This window comes from Pollicipes pollicipes, unplaced genomic scaffold (genome assembly GCF_011947565.3).
Source record: "Pollicipes pollicipes isolate AB1234 unplaced genomic scaffold, Ppol_2.1 Scaffold_7069;HRSCAF=8383_pilon_pilon_pilon, whole genome shotgun sequence".
Lineage (NCBI taxonomy): Eukaryota > Metazoa > Arthropoda > Thecostraca > Pollicipedomorpha > Pollicipedidae > Pollicipes > Pollicipes pollicipes.
In genome coordinates this window covers 5,851-22,474 of record NW_023596990.1, presented here as the reverse complement: position 1 = coordinate 22,474, position 16,624 = coordinate 5,851, and the positions used below count along the sequence as shown (strand labels likewise).

Sequence of the window (16,624 nt, the reverse complement as noted above, 5' to 3'; positions counted from 1 at the left end):
CTTAAAATGACTTCGATCGATATTTTTCTTTGAGGAGCTTCTCTGTCGTCTAGTGTAGTTTTTCAGTTTGGTTTTACATTAAAACAAAAAAAGGCCTTTCAATTGTGTTTGTCATTCTTGCCCACTAAACACACGATTCGCTCACTGACCTGGAATGAACCTGAGTGGCCTCTTGCTTTGGAAGGGTATGTAAGTAAAGCTGGTTATGTATAACGTTTGAGGGGATTTCGGGCAATGCTTTCGAGATTGACCTTTGACTTCATCCTTCTCAAAGCTCATGACTAAGAGATCTAAAAATGCCGCGCAAACGAACTCGCACAGAGTCTCTCCTACCTTGTGAATATAGTGTGTCTAGCTGGCTCATTGGCCCGAACACTGGGCATGCGTCTGGTGGATGGTCTGAATCCATGACTACATTTGTTTTCATGAATTGTCCATGGCTGTCCCAAGCAGGGGCTAATAAGAAATTAAAACAACATGATTAAGTTAGCATGGAAGGTGTCCTAATTTCAGCTTCAAGCGGCCGCACACCTGAGACAATCACGCCTTTTGCTAGGGGAAGCTGGGGACCTGCTCAACACAACAACATGGGTAGGCACTACGGCAAATACGGCAGGCTAGAGCTTCTAAAACAAGGACACGGATGCTGCGACAAACTGCCACTGCGTCCTTGTCTATGAGTGGTTCATATTCATCATGACTGGTGCAGAGTTCCTTAAGTTCTGCCCAACAAACGCAGTTTTTCAGAGTTTTGGTCAGATTCTACCGCAGCAACGTGCCGCCTTGTTGGCTGCATATTGTGTGGTGTGACTGTGCGGTGTGTGCTCCCTCGCCATCGCTGTTTTCCGAGCTCTACATTTAACTGGGTGCCGGGGGCGTCACGTGAGCGCGGGTCTCCCGGTTCGCCGGGGGCCAAGGGTCGGCCGCCTGAGGCGGCGGCAGAGACCCGACGCTCGCAGGTGCCAGTCGGTTTTTGGACGAGTCCAGGCGAATGCGCGGTACGTTCTCTTCAAGCTATTTCGGTCATCATGCCCCGAAAACCGCCGCGGCCAGTGGTGACGCTGTGACAACGACTGCTGCGAGTGTCCCAGCGCTTAGGTGATGTCGACTACTACGGCCGGAGTGGACAAAGGGGCCGCGGTGGTTGACTGGTGGAGGCCCATTCGACACGCGACTCATCCCCGAGTACGATTGGCACGGCCGACGTCGTAGAGCGGTTCACGAGGGCGGCCGTGCTCCGCCGTCATCGTGGAGCAGACTTGCCCAGCATTCTGCCGGCGCGACTCGCGGGTGGCGCGTTTTGCCGTCTGGCTGCAGATGGCCGGAGGAGGCGGCGCGCATCGAGTGACGCCGTGCGTGACGCTCTCTATGACGCCTTTGCGATTGAATCGGTTTGCCGCGTACGACGAATATACCAGCCGACGGCTGCTGCCTAGTGAGCAGCCTGACGTGTTCCTGGCGGACCTACGGCGTCTCGCAGCTCTGTGCGGTGGGGGTCCCGGAAAACGTGCTCACGTGCGCTTTTGTCGCCGGCCTGCTCGACGAGGTGCGGAGGACTGTCCACGCTGGCTCCCGGGCGGAGGCTTTGAGTCTGGCGATCATCCTGGTGCAAGCCCGGGCAGTGTTGAGCGGCGAACGTGCCGGGTGCGGCAGCGGCAGCGGCTAGAGCGCACGAAGAACGAGGAACCCGACAGGCGTGACCGGCAAGGCGACCCGTCTGGAAGCTGCTGAACTTGCGGACAGGCCGATCACCTGGCAGAGGCGTGCCCAAACGGGCAGGGGGGGGGGGGGGGGCTGCGTTGGCGCCAGCGCAGTCCCCCAAGCAGTAGCGGCGCGCTCCGCCAGTCGTGACACTGCTGGCGGACCAGCTCCCCCAGCGTGCCCTGCTTGGCACGGGATGTACGGACATCCTGGTTCACGTGAGCTGCTGCCGCACGTGGCGCCCGTGCGCGGTCAAGATGCGAACGGTAAACGATGGAGTGCTGCGGTGCGTGAGCACCTCCCAGATGACGTTCGACTACAGAGGCAAGCGAGTAATGCTCGCGGCGCTGGTGGTCCCTGATCGTCCATTGGGGTTGGGCGTGCTGACCGGCACGTCCGTCATCACCGCGTTGGGAGGCATCAGTGTTCGGTCCCCGGCTGGCGCGCAGCTGGGTGCGGCAACGCGGGAGGCGCCGGAATCGGCAAGTGACGAGCCGGCATGCGACGCGGCGGCGCCGGGCAGCGGCACGCGAAGCTCACTGGCGTTGGAAGCGGCGGATGTCATGACTCGGTTCGACGGCGCTTATTGGAGTGTGGCATGGAAGTGGGCGTACGGACGTGGTCTCGAACGTCTGGGGAACACCATGAGTGAATACGCTGTGCCGGCTGAAGCACGAGAGGCCTACGAGCACGAGTTGGCTGAGTGGGTGGTGAACGGATGGCTCCGGCCCTATGGCGAGCAGGACGGGCCCGCTCGGGCATGATTCCCTTGATGGCAGTTCAACAGCCGCACAAGGGGAAGCCCAGGCCGGTGTTGGACTACCGCGAACTCAACCGGCATGTGACCGCGCACACTGCGGATGCCGACGTGTGCCCCGAGCAGTTGCGCCGCTGGCGCCAGCATGGTGCCCGGTTGGCCATGGACGACCTGCGAAAAGCGTACTTGCAGCTGCGTCTGAGCGCCGACTGTGGCCGTATCAGACGGTGCAGGTCAGGGGCCGCACCTACAGCCTCACGCGGCTCGGATCGGCATCAATGTGGCGCCGCTCATTATGAAGGCCGTTGTTCAGGCGGTGTTGCGTGAGAACGAGGCGATCAGACACGGAGTGCCCGCCTGTGTGGACGACCTGCTCGTCGACGAAGACGCGGTCAGCGCCGACAAGGTGGTGGAGCACTTTGCGAGGTACGAGCTGGCCTGCAAGCCGCCGGAGCGCGTCGCGGACGGAGCGCGAATGCTCGGCCTTCGAGTCGAGTTTCGGGATGATGAGCTGCGGTGGTGTCGAGACAATGAGGTACCTCCACCGCCGACCGAACTCACCCGGCGTGCAGTGTTTGCGTGGTGCGGGCAGTTGGTGGCGCACCTCCCCGTGGCGGGATGGTTGGGGCCAGCAACTGCGTAGTAAAGAGGCAAGTGAACGGACTTATGATCGGGTGGGACGACCCAGTGTCGGATGATTGCGTTGCGCGCACATGTCCGGGAAGTCACAACGCGAGTGAGGGCAGCTGACCCTGCTTGTGGGCCGTGGTGAATGGTCGGCCGGGAGCTCGTGGTGTGGACTGACGCGAGCGCCATCGCGAACCGGGTTGTCCTGGAGGGTGCGGAGGGCGGCGTTCTCGAGCATGCCGCGTGGCTCCGGCCAGAGTCCAAGGCGGCGGACCACATCAACGTGGCCGGATTGGACGCGGCGATGAGTGTCGTGGACATGGCCCTGGCATTGGGCGTTAAACGCTTCAGCTTACGCACGGGCTTGGCCACAGTGTTCAAGTGGTTGAGTGACGCCTTGAGCGGACGCCCTCGTCTCAGAACAAAGGCGCAAGGGGAAATACTGATCAGACGCGGGATTGGCTTCATGTGGCAGTTGGTCGACGAGCTCCAGCTCTCGGCGACCCTCCAGCTGGTGCGGTCACAAGACAATCCTGCCGACGCGCTCACCATACTCCATACTCACCATACTCCCCATACCTGGCTGCAAGCACAGCCTCGAGACGCGACTTCAGTCGCAGCAGTCGCCGCGCCAAAATATTTCGCGGCACCCCCGCGAGACGCGACTTCGGTCTCCGTGACTATCGGGAAGTCGCAGCGCCCCCGGCGGACCAAGAAGCCGCTCACGAGTCCACGGCAAGCGACGTTCGTGCCCGGATTAAACGTATACACGAATGGAGGGGGCACCAGGGGATCCGCTGGTCCCTGTGGTACCCCAGACGGGGCCTCGGCGGACGCGTCGTGCGGGCCGACGTGCGAGCCGCCGTCAACCAGTGCGATGTGTGCCGTTCGATTGACCCGGCGCCGACTTGCTGGCGGTCCGGCTCACTCGGCGTCCCGACAACATGGACCCGACTCGCGATTGACGTGACCCATTGCCAGAGCCGCCTCTATCTCACGATCGTAGGCTGCGGACCGTCCCGGTACAGCATTTGGAGCGCGCCGCGACGGTCTGACGCGGCAGAAGTGACGAACCATCTGCATCGAATGTTCCTAGAACGCAGCGCGCCGGCTGAGCTTCTGCTGGACAATGCCATTGAATTCTGGAGCCGGCGAATGGCTGCATTCGCCGAGGAGTGAGGGGTTCGGCTGCGGTTTCACGCGGCGCACGGGGCCGGGGGCAACGGAATCGTGGAGCGCCATCACAGAACTATAAAGATGATGGTCGCCCGCCAACGGTGCTCCGTCAGTGAAGCGGTGCATCTGTACGATGCGACTCCGCGGGACGGTGCTAACTCGCTGAGCGCGCCGATGGCGCAGGTATTCCGCGCAGCCGGTGCCGACCTGTCGACCAACTAGCGCGCTGCCGAACCCACACCGCCGCTGATACAGGAACTCGTCTCATCATCGTTTTGCATCGACGATGCGGTGTGGATGCGGTGCCGGGGTCCCGCCACGCGGTGTACCAACGTGTCGCACCAGGGCGTGGTTACGTGGGTCGTGTCGGACCAGGTGGCTGAGGCCGACGGCACGCCCTGGCATGTGCGGTGCCTGCGGTGCCGGAACCCGCAGAAAGGCTCAGACGGGAGCCGAGTGCTCAGCGCGGGTGAGGAGTTTGGGGACGACACAGGCACGCTGCCGATGGCGAACATTGTGTCGAATCATGAGTCCACGGGGCGCGGTTCAGATCCGCCTGCCGTGCCATCAAGCCCGTTGGTCGCGGACCCTGCTGAGCGCCCAACGCTATCGTGGAGCGATCGCGATGAAGTATCGAGCGCCAGTACGAATTCTGTCATTGTACTGTGGTGAGCATGAACTGGATGAGTGCGGTGTGCGCGAAGATGAGTTGTTCGTGTCCAGCAACGGTGCGACGCTACCACCGCCTCGGCCCGATCCTCCACAGGGAGAGGGAGAGTCGCAGGAACCGCGGACGAGCGGTCGCGCTCGCCGGCAACCAGTCGAGTTGTACGGCTTCAGGGTCCCCACCGATCTCATTGACGATTATGCGTGTTTGTAGATTGGTAGGGTGGCATAATTGCATACAATCAGGTGGTGCGGTGTGATTGTGTGGGGCGTGCGCCCTCGCCCTCGCTGTTTTCCGAGCTCTACATTTGACTGGGTGCCGGGGCGTCACGTGAGCGCGGGTCTCCCGGTTCGCCGGGGTCAGGGGTCGGCCGCTGAGGCGGCAGCAGGGACCTGACGCTCGCAGGCGCCGGTCGGTTTTTGGAAGAGTCCAGGGGAATACACGCTATGTTCTCTTACATATTGCCACCAGTATGCAAATGATAAAACGCATCCAGCTTTAAACAAAATTTGACCGTTGCCATCCCGCCTTCCTCAACATTCTTACAAGATAAGCACTGATGTTAACATTCAGCAACATTTGTTAACGGAGACTGGCCCTTTTGGAATCACGAAACGTTCTCTCGAAAAACTCAGTACGTAACCTCGTGGACAGGCGCACCATATGTAAGGGTAGGAGATGGGAACATGGCTGGGACAGACGACCTGTCGAGAGCCAGACCCAACGCAAAAATGCTTTGAACTCATCTGCTCAACATGGGTAACACGATAATGCAAGGATACCGATCCCCAACTGAAATAAGAAAGGTCAGCGAGGGTACAGGGCAGTATCAAATTTCATAAAATATTGGAAACTTTGTAAAATAATGTTGAGCTTAAATTCCCCCATCTTAAGTTCGTCTTAAATAGCTTTAAAAAGAGATGCTGACAGCATCACACCAGTGCCAATTTGTGTTATGTTCCATTCAAAATACTTGACGCAAACTGCCTTTGGCCCCCGCGAGGGAAGGGCGTGTTCCTCCTGGCCTTGTATATGGTACGCTCGCCCCCGAGAATCCGCGTTCAGCCCTGGGAGGGCCGGCGCTCCGCCGGTTAGGTGCGGCCCGCCGAATCCCGGGCCTCCTTCGCGCGCTACGCCGTGGTCCGCGGTCCGCGGTCCGGCGGGCGCCTTGGACCGCTGTTTGTTTGAAGTTGCCAACGCGCCATCGATCGCCGCTGGAAGTGTGGCCGGTGGGGGTAAGGGGGGATGGGGTGGGGGCGCGTTACCTGCCCAGTCCGCCTGGACACGCGGCCGACCGAGAAGCCGACTCTACCTCCGCCTCCGTCCACCGTACACCTGCAGCCAACATGAAGGTGAGGGCAGCTCTGGCGTAAGGCTGAGAGTGCGGTAAATCGCCGGTGCACCTGCATTTCATGTACTAGCCCGTCTCGTGCTGCCGCTATAAGGCTGAAAAATAAGTTGGTACCAATCTTAAGTGCACGACGAAGGGCGTTAAGGAAGGAAATGCATGGAATGTCTTCAAGTGTATCAAATTAGCCAATAAAGTTTACTTTGAAAACGTCTGTCATATCTTGTCACCATGCATGTTTTCATCGTTTCACATGCATAATATGTTTTATGTGGTCCCACGTGACTAGGGGCGCAACCATGATATTACGAACATCTACATGGCAACGAAATAGAAACGCTTCCATGCCAAAATCTAGCGGCTGTTTTGAAGGACTTGGGGGCCAACGATGGTTCTGTTGCTGTTCATTCCAATTTTCGTGCATTCAGTATTTGGTGCAAACTTAGGTTTGTCTCAAAAAACGCTGCCGAGAAGTGGGCCTGTGTGCACCATTCAACTTGGCTTGATAAACACGACGAACTGGTGTTTCCATTTATTTTTATTTTTACAAAATACAGCGCGTCACGCACAGATGATAAGCATCACGTTATTATGCAGACGAGACCGTGTCTGGGGAAAAGCTGATTGATGATGCAGCCAAGTCTACCAAAAATATGGACCCCGTAGTCTGACCGTCATGCAGATCAAGTTTAGGTCAGTCCAGTTGCTTTGGGCCTCGACCTCGAAAAAGCCAGCACTTGTGTCGGGGGGAAGGGGCGGGGGGGGGGGGGGCTGAGCATCGCCTACGTCCTACCAGCCCAGCCAGATGCGGCATCTCGTGCGCACAGGCCATCAGGGGGTCGTGGTGGCGATACGCATCGAGGCTCGGGTCAGTCAGCGCCAGCAGATCGATAAGAACGACATTGCCATGCCACAACACGCTGAAAACACGCTATGCAACACGCTTGCTTGCTGAAATACGTGGACGTTCCCGCGTCTAACGGGAAACGAAGAGGGGAGAGCGACCAGGCCTACCTGCTGCCCAAGAAGATGACGGGCCGGATAACGGAAACAGTTGTGTATGTGTATATCTTTGGTTACGATAGAGAACCCCAGATAACAAGGCATGGGACTAGGCCAACCAACCAACAACTGTGCATTAAATGCGTTGCGAAGACCATTGCGGCGCCACATGATTCTTATTGTGCCATTTTTCGCCAGCCGCTCGTTCTTTGCACTGCAACATCTTTGTAAACTTCAGGTGTTAACATGGGTCCCGTGGGTGGCTAGTACTCTGTTCGCACCAGCATAACGGCAGTGCCTCAAAACTTCATGGCGCCGCGAAGCCAGGAAAATCTGCAGAAGTGGTACCATGACCCGTCCCAAGGAGTTGGGACCTTGTCTTGTTGTATGCAGTTCGTACGGGTGGAAGCCGTTTGCATTGTACATGGAAAACAGGAGAGAACAATCTTTGCTTCCTTTTAAATAAGATGAGGCGAGCCATGTTTTTACGAACCCAACACGACAAACTGAGAAATTCGCCATTAAGACATGCTCACGCAGTGAATGTTAGTGCAGAGTTTTGGGTCGAACGCACCCTTCTCTACGGATAGTGTCTTAAATTTTCATGGCGGTACATTCCGACATTGGTGGATCTTCGCGTGGTAACCTTTTCCCAAAACTTCTGACATCATCGCAAGATGCGTGACTGTGTGGTCCGATGCATAACAACACATGAAATGGTCGTGGTCACCTACTGGGCCAACAGGAAAGGACGCGAAACCGGAGCCTGGTCTCAGGAAATGAGCATTGCTACCCTGCCATTTCCCACCCTTGTCTGTCTTTTCACGCTGTGACAACCCACCACCTATCCACAATACACCTTGTGTTTGGAAACGCAATGGTATGCCTGTCATGCGTGGCCTAAGCACTGGACGTCTCTTTAGTAGTGGGTGACAGCCTCTAGCAGCAGGTTCGCTTCCGCAAAAATATTGCAGACAATTGTCCATTCCTGATGGGAAAAGTCATGGGTGAATAGGCTGTGCCAAAGCAAACATGGTCACGAAACGCAGGTCGGTACAAACCTTTCGCCGCAGCCACCTTGTGAGCCTGTGCCGCAAGGAGAACGCATGTACACTAGGCCCAACCATCATCCTCTCTGACAGGCGGGAGTGCGCGGGGAGCTAACCTCCTGCACGCCTCACCCGCCACGTGCTGCTCGCAGGGCGGCACCATAAAGCCCGAGGGCGTCCTCAGCGAGCCAGACGCCGACAAGCTCGGCCGGCGGCTGCACAAGTCAATGAAGGGCGTCGGCACCGACGAACGTGTCATCATCGAGATCCTGACCAAGCACAGCGCCGCAGATCGCAAGACTATCGGCTCCTGCTACAAGATGAAGTTTGGACGGGTAAGATGCGACCTGACCGCTACAACGTGCAGTTCGGAAGGGTAAGATGTGACCTGAACGCTACAACGTTCAGTTCGGACGCGTAAAATCCGGTCTGGCCGCTACAAGGTTCAGTTCGGACGCGTAAAATGCGGTCTGGCCGCTACAAGGCTCAGCTCGGACGGGTGAAATGCGGTCTGGCCGCTACAAGGCTCAGCTCGGACGCGTAAAATGCGGTCTGGCCGCTACAAGGTTCAGTTCGGACGCGTAAAATGCGGTCTGGCCGCTACAAGGTTCCGTTCGGACCCGGAAAATGCGGTCTGGCTGCTACAATGCTCAGCTCGGACGTGTAAAATGCGGTCTGGCCGCTACAAGGTTCAGTTCGGACTCGTGAAATGCGGTCTGGCCGCTACAAGGTTCTGTTCGGACGCGTAAATTGCGGTCTGGCCGCTACAAGGCCCAGCTCGGACGCGTAAAATGCGTTCTGGCCGCTACAAGGTTCAGTTCGGACGCGTAAAATGCGGTCTGGCCGCTACGAGGTTCTGTTCAGACCCGTAAAATGCGGTCTGGCCGCTACAAGGTTCTGTTCAGACCCGTAAAATGCGGTCTGGCCGCTACAAGGCTCAGCTCGGACGCGTAAAAATGCGGTGTGGCCGCTACAAAGTTCAGTTCAGACGCGTAGAATGCGGTCTGGCCGCTACAAGATTCAGTTCGGACGCGTAAAATGCGGTCTGGCCGCTACAAGGCTCCGTTCGGACGCGCAAAGTGCGGTCTGGCCGCTACAAGGCTCAGTTTGGATGGGAAAGATGCGGCCTGGTCTCTGCAGCGTGGAAAGATCAGGTAGGGGATTTCTGGTGATAGGTATAATGGTGAAACGGTACGTTTAGTAGACGTGTAAGTTTTGTGGATGTAAGGTTGGGTTTGGCTGCATAGATTACCGATGGGGAACTACACAATGGTCAGAGACACCTTTCTATTCAGGGCCACCAGGCCATCGTCTAGCTAGAATGTCACGGGGCTGGTATAATAATTAGACAATTACAAGCTAAGAACTCCAATCAACCGCAGCGCTTTCCATGCAAACTTTCCACTACAAGTACCTCCTAACGTACTGAAATACACAATTGCATGAGCGTAGGTAATTTGACCTTGAATATTTGACTGTGCATGTCCAGAAATGCAGATTAATGCAACTGAAATCGCCTTTAATCGGCTTGAAAACTTTTTATCGGCTGAAATTGTATTGAAAATTGTATTTATATTGAAAAATTGGATCGGCTACACCCACAACCTCAGGGCACGTAAGCGCAGCGTGACGGTCGAAAGACAGGCAACTTGTCCAGCCTACTGACCCGGTTCCAGGCACAAGTCATACACCACGTTTACGATGGGGCCACCGTACGCATGTATACATTGGAGAGGCAAGGGCCCGAAATTCATGCGAAGGTATGCGTTCCACCGGCATTTCTGGTTTCAGTAGCTCTCGATCCCTGATGCCTTCGGCACGAAGGCCAATGAATTTGAGCGTTTTCCATTCTAGCTTGCCGCATGCGAACTCTGGGCTGCTGCAGTTTTGACCTCGCCACCGTGCCGACAGGATCTGAATGCGGTTCTGACCTCGCCACCGTGCCTAAAGGATCTGAATGCAGTTTTGACCTCGCAACCGTGCAGACAGAATCTGAATGCAGTTCTGACCTCGCCACCGTGCCTAAAGGATCTGAATGCAGCTTTGACCTTGCCACCATGCCGTCAGGACCTGAAAGATGACCTGAAGGCGGAGCTTGGAGGCAACTTCGAGTCGGCCGTGCTGGCGCTGTGCGAGTGGGACAACCATTACCTGGCGCAGTGGTGCCGAAAGGCCATTCGGGGCCTCGGCACCGACGAAAGCACGCTCATCGAAATTCTCTGTGGCTGCAAGCGGGATATGGTGGCGCAGGTGGACGCCGCCTACAAATACCGTGAGTAAGCCAGGGGTGATCGAGGGGTCTGCAAGCGCCTGAGTGGGTCAGGTGCCGCCGATGGGTCTACAAGCACCGGGAGTGTGGAAGGGGACATAAATATATAGGTCTACACGTCCGGTGAGTGAGTCAAGGGACTGCGGAGGGCCTGTATCGGGAGGAGCAAGGGGCTAGTCGGCTAGAGACCGTCGAGGCGTCTACAGGTGCGTTCTGTGGGCCAAGGGACATCGAGGAGTATCCAAGCACCGTGAGCGAGTGAGGGGCCGTGGAAGGGTCGCAAGCATCGGGAGTGGGGCGGGACGGGTGGTGGTAGTGATGGATGGGGGAGGGGGCAGAAGCCGACTTTTGCGACGCGGGCCGGTTGTTAGATCGCGAGGAAGGAGTGCAAACGACCACCACCCGGAGGCTTCCGTTCACGTCTCTGTGGTGCTGGTATGACGTCATGACATTGGGTGCAGCAGTTAGACTTCAGTTTATGGCGAGCATTCGTGTGCACGCCGCATTTCTGAAAGCAAGGTACTGATTTCTCCGATTCAGACTGAAGTCGTTACTCCTGGATTTCGCGATCCAGAAACGCCCATGTTGGTCCTATTAACGTCGCTGATGACATCACAGATCAGAAAGCACAACAAATATACACATAAGCGATGACGTTCAACATATGTGCAAAGGTGCGTTGAAGTGCGAGGAATTGCCAGTTTGCTTCTCTAATACCTGGCTAGGCTGCACAAATCGCGCTCATGCGAACATAGAATAAACTAATGACAGTCGAGTACTTGAAAAGGTCAAATATCGATCTATTAACCAATATCTAGTGCTACACACGTCTGGGGATTGCAGCTGGACGACAGTATCAAACTTTTGAAATAATTTCGAAATGCGTATCCGAGTAATGGCTTGCGTCATTGTTGGGCGCAGCCTAGTGGTAAAAAACGTTAAGCAGCATTTCCAGAAATTGGCCGCAAATTGTCTTTCTAAAGGGTAGCCCAATGACACTAACCAAGCCGGCGATAATTTCAACATATGAAGGGTGCGTAACATAACCCCAAGTTGACCAAGAGTGACTGCAAACGTAAGGACATGCGAGGGAGCCCCTGCAGTGTTTCAATTCCGACAGAATCATCGTAAAGATCACACAAAGTCCAATCTGTTCCTTGTTGTTGTAATTCACCGCAGCCTTAGCAAAAAGGCAAGACACATGATTCATTAGCAGTGTTCTGGCATGAGCCTGGGGGAACGTGGCTATAAGGCTGTCAACCTCAGGCAATACGCCTACACCGAACACCGGCCACTGCGTTCTGCAGCAATGATTGCGTTATAAAGAATTCGTTACAACCGTTGTATTTTAGAAGCAGACAGCTGCGAGACCGTAACATGTTGTGGTGTCTAGCCTCGTTTGAAACAAACCGTGGTTGACCCCGCCGCAGTGTTTGACCGTTAAAGTGAACCCACCGCAGTGTTTGACCGCAGACGTGACCTCGCCGGTTTGTTTGACCGTTGACGTGACCCCGCCTGTGTGTTTGACCGTTGACGTGACCACGCCTGTGTGTTTGACGGCAGACGTGACCCCACCGGTGTGTTTGACCGCAGACGTGACTCTACGGCGGTGTTTGACCGCAAACGTGACCTCGCCGGAGTGTTTGACCGCAGACGTGACCCCGCCATGGCATTTGACCGCAGACGTGACCCGTCGCAGTGTTTGACCGCAGACGTGACCCCGTCGCAGTGTTTGACCGCAGACGTGAAATCGCCGGAGTGTTTGACCGCTGGCGTGACTCCACCGCATTGTTTGACCTGTGACGCAGCCCCGCCGCAGCGTTTGACCACTAGCATGGCTCCACCACAGAGTTTCGCCGCTCGCTGGAGGAAGACATCGAGTCGGAGATGGGTGGCGACGTCAAGCGCCTGATGGTTGCGCTGCTGCAGGACGGCAGGGAAAACGACGACGTCGGCGTCAGCCCGCAGCGCACCAAGGATCTGGCCCAGGTCAGTGTTCGGCAGAGCCCGGCAGCACATGTACTGCATGGGCTCAGGCCGATCCTCGAAGTGCTATTACTGGTGAGCAAGCTTTGCACCATGAATGCATTCGATTGATGGCGAAACTAAGCAGGATTAGGACCTAACCAAGATTACCTCCAACTTCACTTGTCGCACTCCAACACTGCGTTGCCCGACACAACTTGAAAGATGCGTGCGATCAACCTTGCAGCTGCTGAACATATAGGATCGCAGCCTACCTGCGTGACATGCCACCTCACAATCGCATGCAAATATTCCTGTATTTGACTGACTGACTGACTGACTGACTAACGACTGGCCTGGTACCACCGTCGGCTGACATATATCGGTCGTGTTTACAGGAGCTGTATGAGGCAGGAGAAGGCATGAATGGCGGGACAGACGAGGAGACGTTTATCCGGATCTTCTGCACAACTAACTACCCCCAGCTCAAGAAAACGTTCGAGGAGTACAACAAGTTTGCGGATAATTCGATAGAAAATGCCATAGAGAAGGAGTTTTCAGGAGCCCTGAAGGATGCTCTTGTGGCTGTAGGTGAGGAGTGCCGATGCATAACACGTGCGTTTTCACCAAAACTATTTGTTATGTCATAATGGTTCATAATGGTAAGCCTGGCAACACTACACACGTAGTCACAAACAAAATTTGCACTGCATGCCTTCGTGAAAACTGCTGTTCGTGGAAAGTTTGGGGATATGGGAAAGCCATCGGTAGAAGTTGAACATAAATTTCGTTTAATGTCCCAGCGGCTGTCACACAATACATTCTGTTTGCATCAACGAAAGCAGTGGTGAACCTGTGTGTGCAGCTTCATAAATTTCTCAAATTACTTAGAACTAGCAGACTCAAAGATCTAAAACGATTAGATGACAGATAAATAGGACAGGGAAGGAACAGACCATTATCGCTTGTGGCGAGAAGTCCACTGGTACCGGGTGGTTCAATTCACGAAACCAGGATTCTAGGAACCAGGAATCCTAACCAGGATTACCTCCAGCTTCACTTGCCGCACTCCGTTCTCCAGCGCACTGCTCACCGTTGAAGATGTCTATCGAAGAGAGCATTGGAGGCCCACTGACACGGCGAGTCCCCAGCGAAAGTGCTTTATCGCAACACGCACACAACGCCACGTAAAGAATCGCTGGTCGCACTCATCGCCGCCATCTTATCGCTTTGATCTCGCCGATAATTACTCCGCTACTCCGTTCTACCCGATTCGTATCGAGGAATGTACATGCACGCTTAGGCCAGCGTCACATCAGGGCGCGCACCGAGCTTAGAGCGACGCTTCCCATATTCGAGGCCTACGACGTGCCGCCCAGTCACGTGACATTTAGGTGGCCGCCCGTCCCGGCCAAACCCGCCCAGGGCACGCCAAGGTCAGGAAAGGTCACCGTACAACTGCGCACACGAGGAATCTCGGGAGGGTGGGGGTGGGGGGGGGGGGGGGGGTGGGGGTTGGCGCGCTCGAGTCGTTCGTAGCAGTGTTTCGATTTTGCGACGCCGACCGCATCCACTAGGGCGTGCGTACATGTGTGTTTGTATGGCTGGGTAGGTATGTGCATGTGTGTTTGCATTATTGTGCAGGTGTGCATGTATGTTTGTATGATTGTGTAGGTGCGTGCACGTTTGTATGCTTGCGTAGGTGAGTGCATGTGTGCTTGCATGATTGTGTAAGTGTGTGCATTTGTGTTGTGTAGGTGTGTGCATGTGTGTTGGTATGATTATGTGTGTGTGTGCATGTTTGCATGCTTGCGTAGTTGAGTGCATGTGTGTGTGTATGTGTGTGTGTGTGTGTGTGTGTGTGTGTGTGTGTGTGTGTGTTGTGTGTGTGTGTGCGTGCGTGCGTGCGTGCGTGCGTGCGTGTGTGTGTGTGTGTGTGTGTGTGTGTGTGTGTGTGTGTGTGTGTGTGTGTGTGTGTGTGTGTGTGTGTGTGTGTGTGTGTGTGTGTGTGTGTGTGTGTGTGTGTGTGTGTGTCTGCATGCTTGTGTAGGTGCGTTTATGTGTGTTTATATTTTTGTGCGAGTGTGTGGATGCGTGTTTGTATGGTTGTGTAGGAGTGTGCATGTGTGTTTGTATGTTTGTGTAGGTGTGCACACGCGTGTTTGTGTACGTGCGGGTTTGAAAATAATTGGACTGCCATGTACTTCTCATTTCACTAACTATGGCTTCCGCATTACCATGCGTTGTGCTGTGTCTGTTTCAGTGCTGTGCGTCAAAGATCAGAACAATTACTTTGCTAAGGTGCTACACGATGCGATGAAAGGTGCCGGCACTGACGACGACACACTCATCCGCATATTGGTCACACGATCAGAGGTTAGTGAGTGGTTGGGAAGAGGTTACAGTCCGTGAATGTCTTACGAGGTCACAGGACTGGTCCTACCATACGAAACCAGGGGTTTGCGGTTTGCCTCGGATGATAGATACTAAGAAATAGTCAATAACGTCAGCGGATATATTGCGGGGGCCGTGTCCGTGACGCGTGAATGAGGACAACGTCCCATAGCCAACGAACAGTACACTGTATCTCCCGAATTGATTGATATGGTTCACTCGAGGTAACAGACGTTATTGGTGCAGCGCTAGGTTACGTCTATCAATAAGTTCACGGATTGATACTGCAATGGATTTGAAGGCCACTGGTTAGCACAATTCCGCAAGTCTTCAATAACGGGAGCAGGGCGCTGGTCATTGAGATGCTATCTACTTACCAAATGTCACGTGACATGGAAACTAGACTTCAAAGGCAGGACATCTTAAATGAGGGATTTTGTTCGTTAGTTCGTAATGCATTCTAGCCATATGCTCCAGCTGAGTTCGCTTAAAACTCGACCCGCCCCCGCGTGCTCTCGAAACTGAAAGTGCATTCTTGGTTCTCATGCAATGTTATGACAACTACTGTCCTCAGATCGACTTGGAGGACATAAAGGAGGCCTTCAAGAAGGCCTACAAGAAGACGCTGGCCGAGGCGGTCACGTCAGAGACATCCAGGGACTACCAGAAGATACTGCTGGCCATCATCAAGTAATGAGCGCACCTGAAGTGCTGCTCTCTGGAAGCGGTCAGCTGAGGAACTGCGCAATCGCAGCCAATCGGTCTGTGCTGTGAACAGGTGTTATCTGTGACCCCGGCCGTGCGTGTTACGCTGCCCCTGACTCCAAGAACGAGGCATGTACTGCATTTGATTGTTTGAAAATTGATTTGAACCTTACTGATGAGACCTTTCACGTAGGCGGTGTGGCGGGATGCGGCAGCACCGCCCTGTGTGTGGCGTGTGCGGGATCGGCCGCTGCTCCGTCCGCGTTCCAGCGAAGGGAGCACCGGCACACATCAGTAGCCAGCCGGTGCCATCCAGCCTATTGCTGTGGAAGCTCCAGCCTTTTGCTGCAAAGCCATCCGTAAACCAGAGCAAATCATGCGATGATATCGGGCTATAACCAGTGCCAGGATTCTGACAAGTCCTTGACATTCTTAGGGATCTGCAATAACTCTGGACAGCGTGGAGACGTGCGCAATGAATGCTGCCTCTTGTCACACATCTCGTGTTACACCACACTATGCATAGACTTTGTGTGCCACAAGTGTTGCGATTTAATTCCCGCCTGGTGCGAAACGTGTTGCGTGCAGTGAATTGCAATACATTTCCTATAATTTGACCGTCTCTGGACCATGCTGCTTCGTCTGCGCGCACGTACCATCGGAAGCAGCCATTCGTACGCTTAGTTACAGGAACGCTTGGTGCTTATAAGAAATGTCGTGGCAGTGGGTTTAATCACCTGGAGGCAATGTGCACAAGCATTGTCTGAGGTGAAAATCGAAACCCACGAGCTTAAGTCATTGGAGGTAACTATAAACTGGAACAAATCTTGACATCGTAATTTTTGCGCACAAAAAGTCCCGTCGCATCACGCAGAACACTATCAGGTTTGGACGGATATGTAGACTCCTTTTTGCGTCACCTGAACTCACTCTGTCAGCCACCGTGCGTACGTTTTGATTGACA

At 54.9% G+C, this 16,624-nt stretch overlaps 1 protein-coding gene across 1 annotated transcript; it reads left to right on the top strand.

The window, feature by feature from the left end:
- The first annotated feature begins 6,214 nt into the window (after nucleotides 1–6,214).
- On the top strand, nucleotides 6,215–16,275 carry LOC119108927 (annexin A13-like). Its single transcript, XM_037232472.1, has 7 exons — nucleotides 6,215–6,280; nucleotides 8,480–8,662; nucleotides 10,395–10,599; nucleotides 12,446–12,585; nucleotides 12,960–13,152; nucleotides 14,825–14,937; nucleotides 15,530–16,275. The coding sequence occupies exons 1-7, from the start codon at nucleotides 6,275–6,277 to the stop codon at nucleotides 15,647–15,649; spliced, it is 960 nt and encodes a 319-aa protein (XP_037088367.1). The 5' UTR covers nucleotides 6,215–6,274; the 3' UTR covers nucleotides 15,650–16,275.
- Nucleotides 16,276–16,624: the final 349 nt, after the last annotated feature.

Bases quoted from the DNA above. Each gene is read 5' to 3' on its own strand.
- LOC119108927 (XM_037232472.1), top strand. The intron at 8,663-10,394 runs GTAAGATGCGAC...CCATGCCGTCAG, and splicing joins ACAAGATGAAGTTTGGACGG to GACCTGAAAGATGACCTGAA. The intron at 13,153-14,824 runs GTGAGGAGTGCC...TGTCTGTTTCAG, and splicing joins GGATGCTCTTGTGGCTGTAG to TGCTGTGCGTCAAAGATCAG.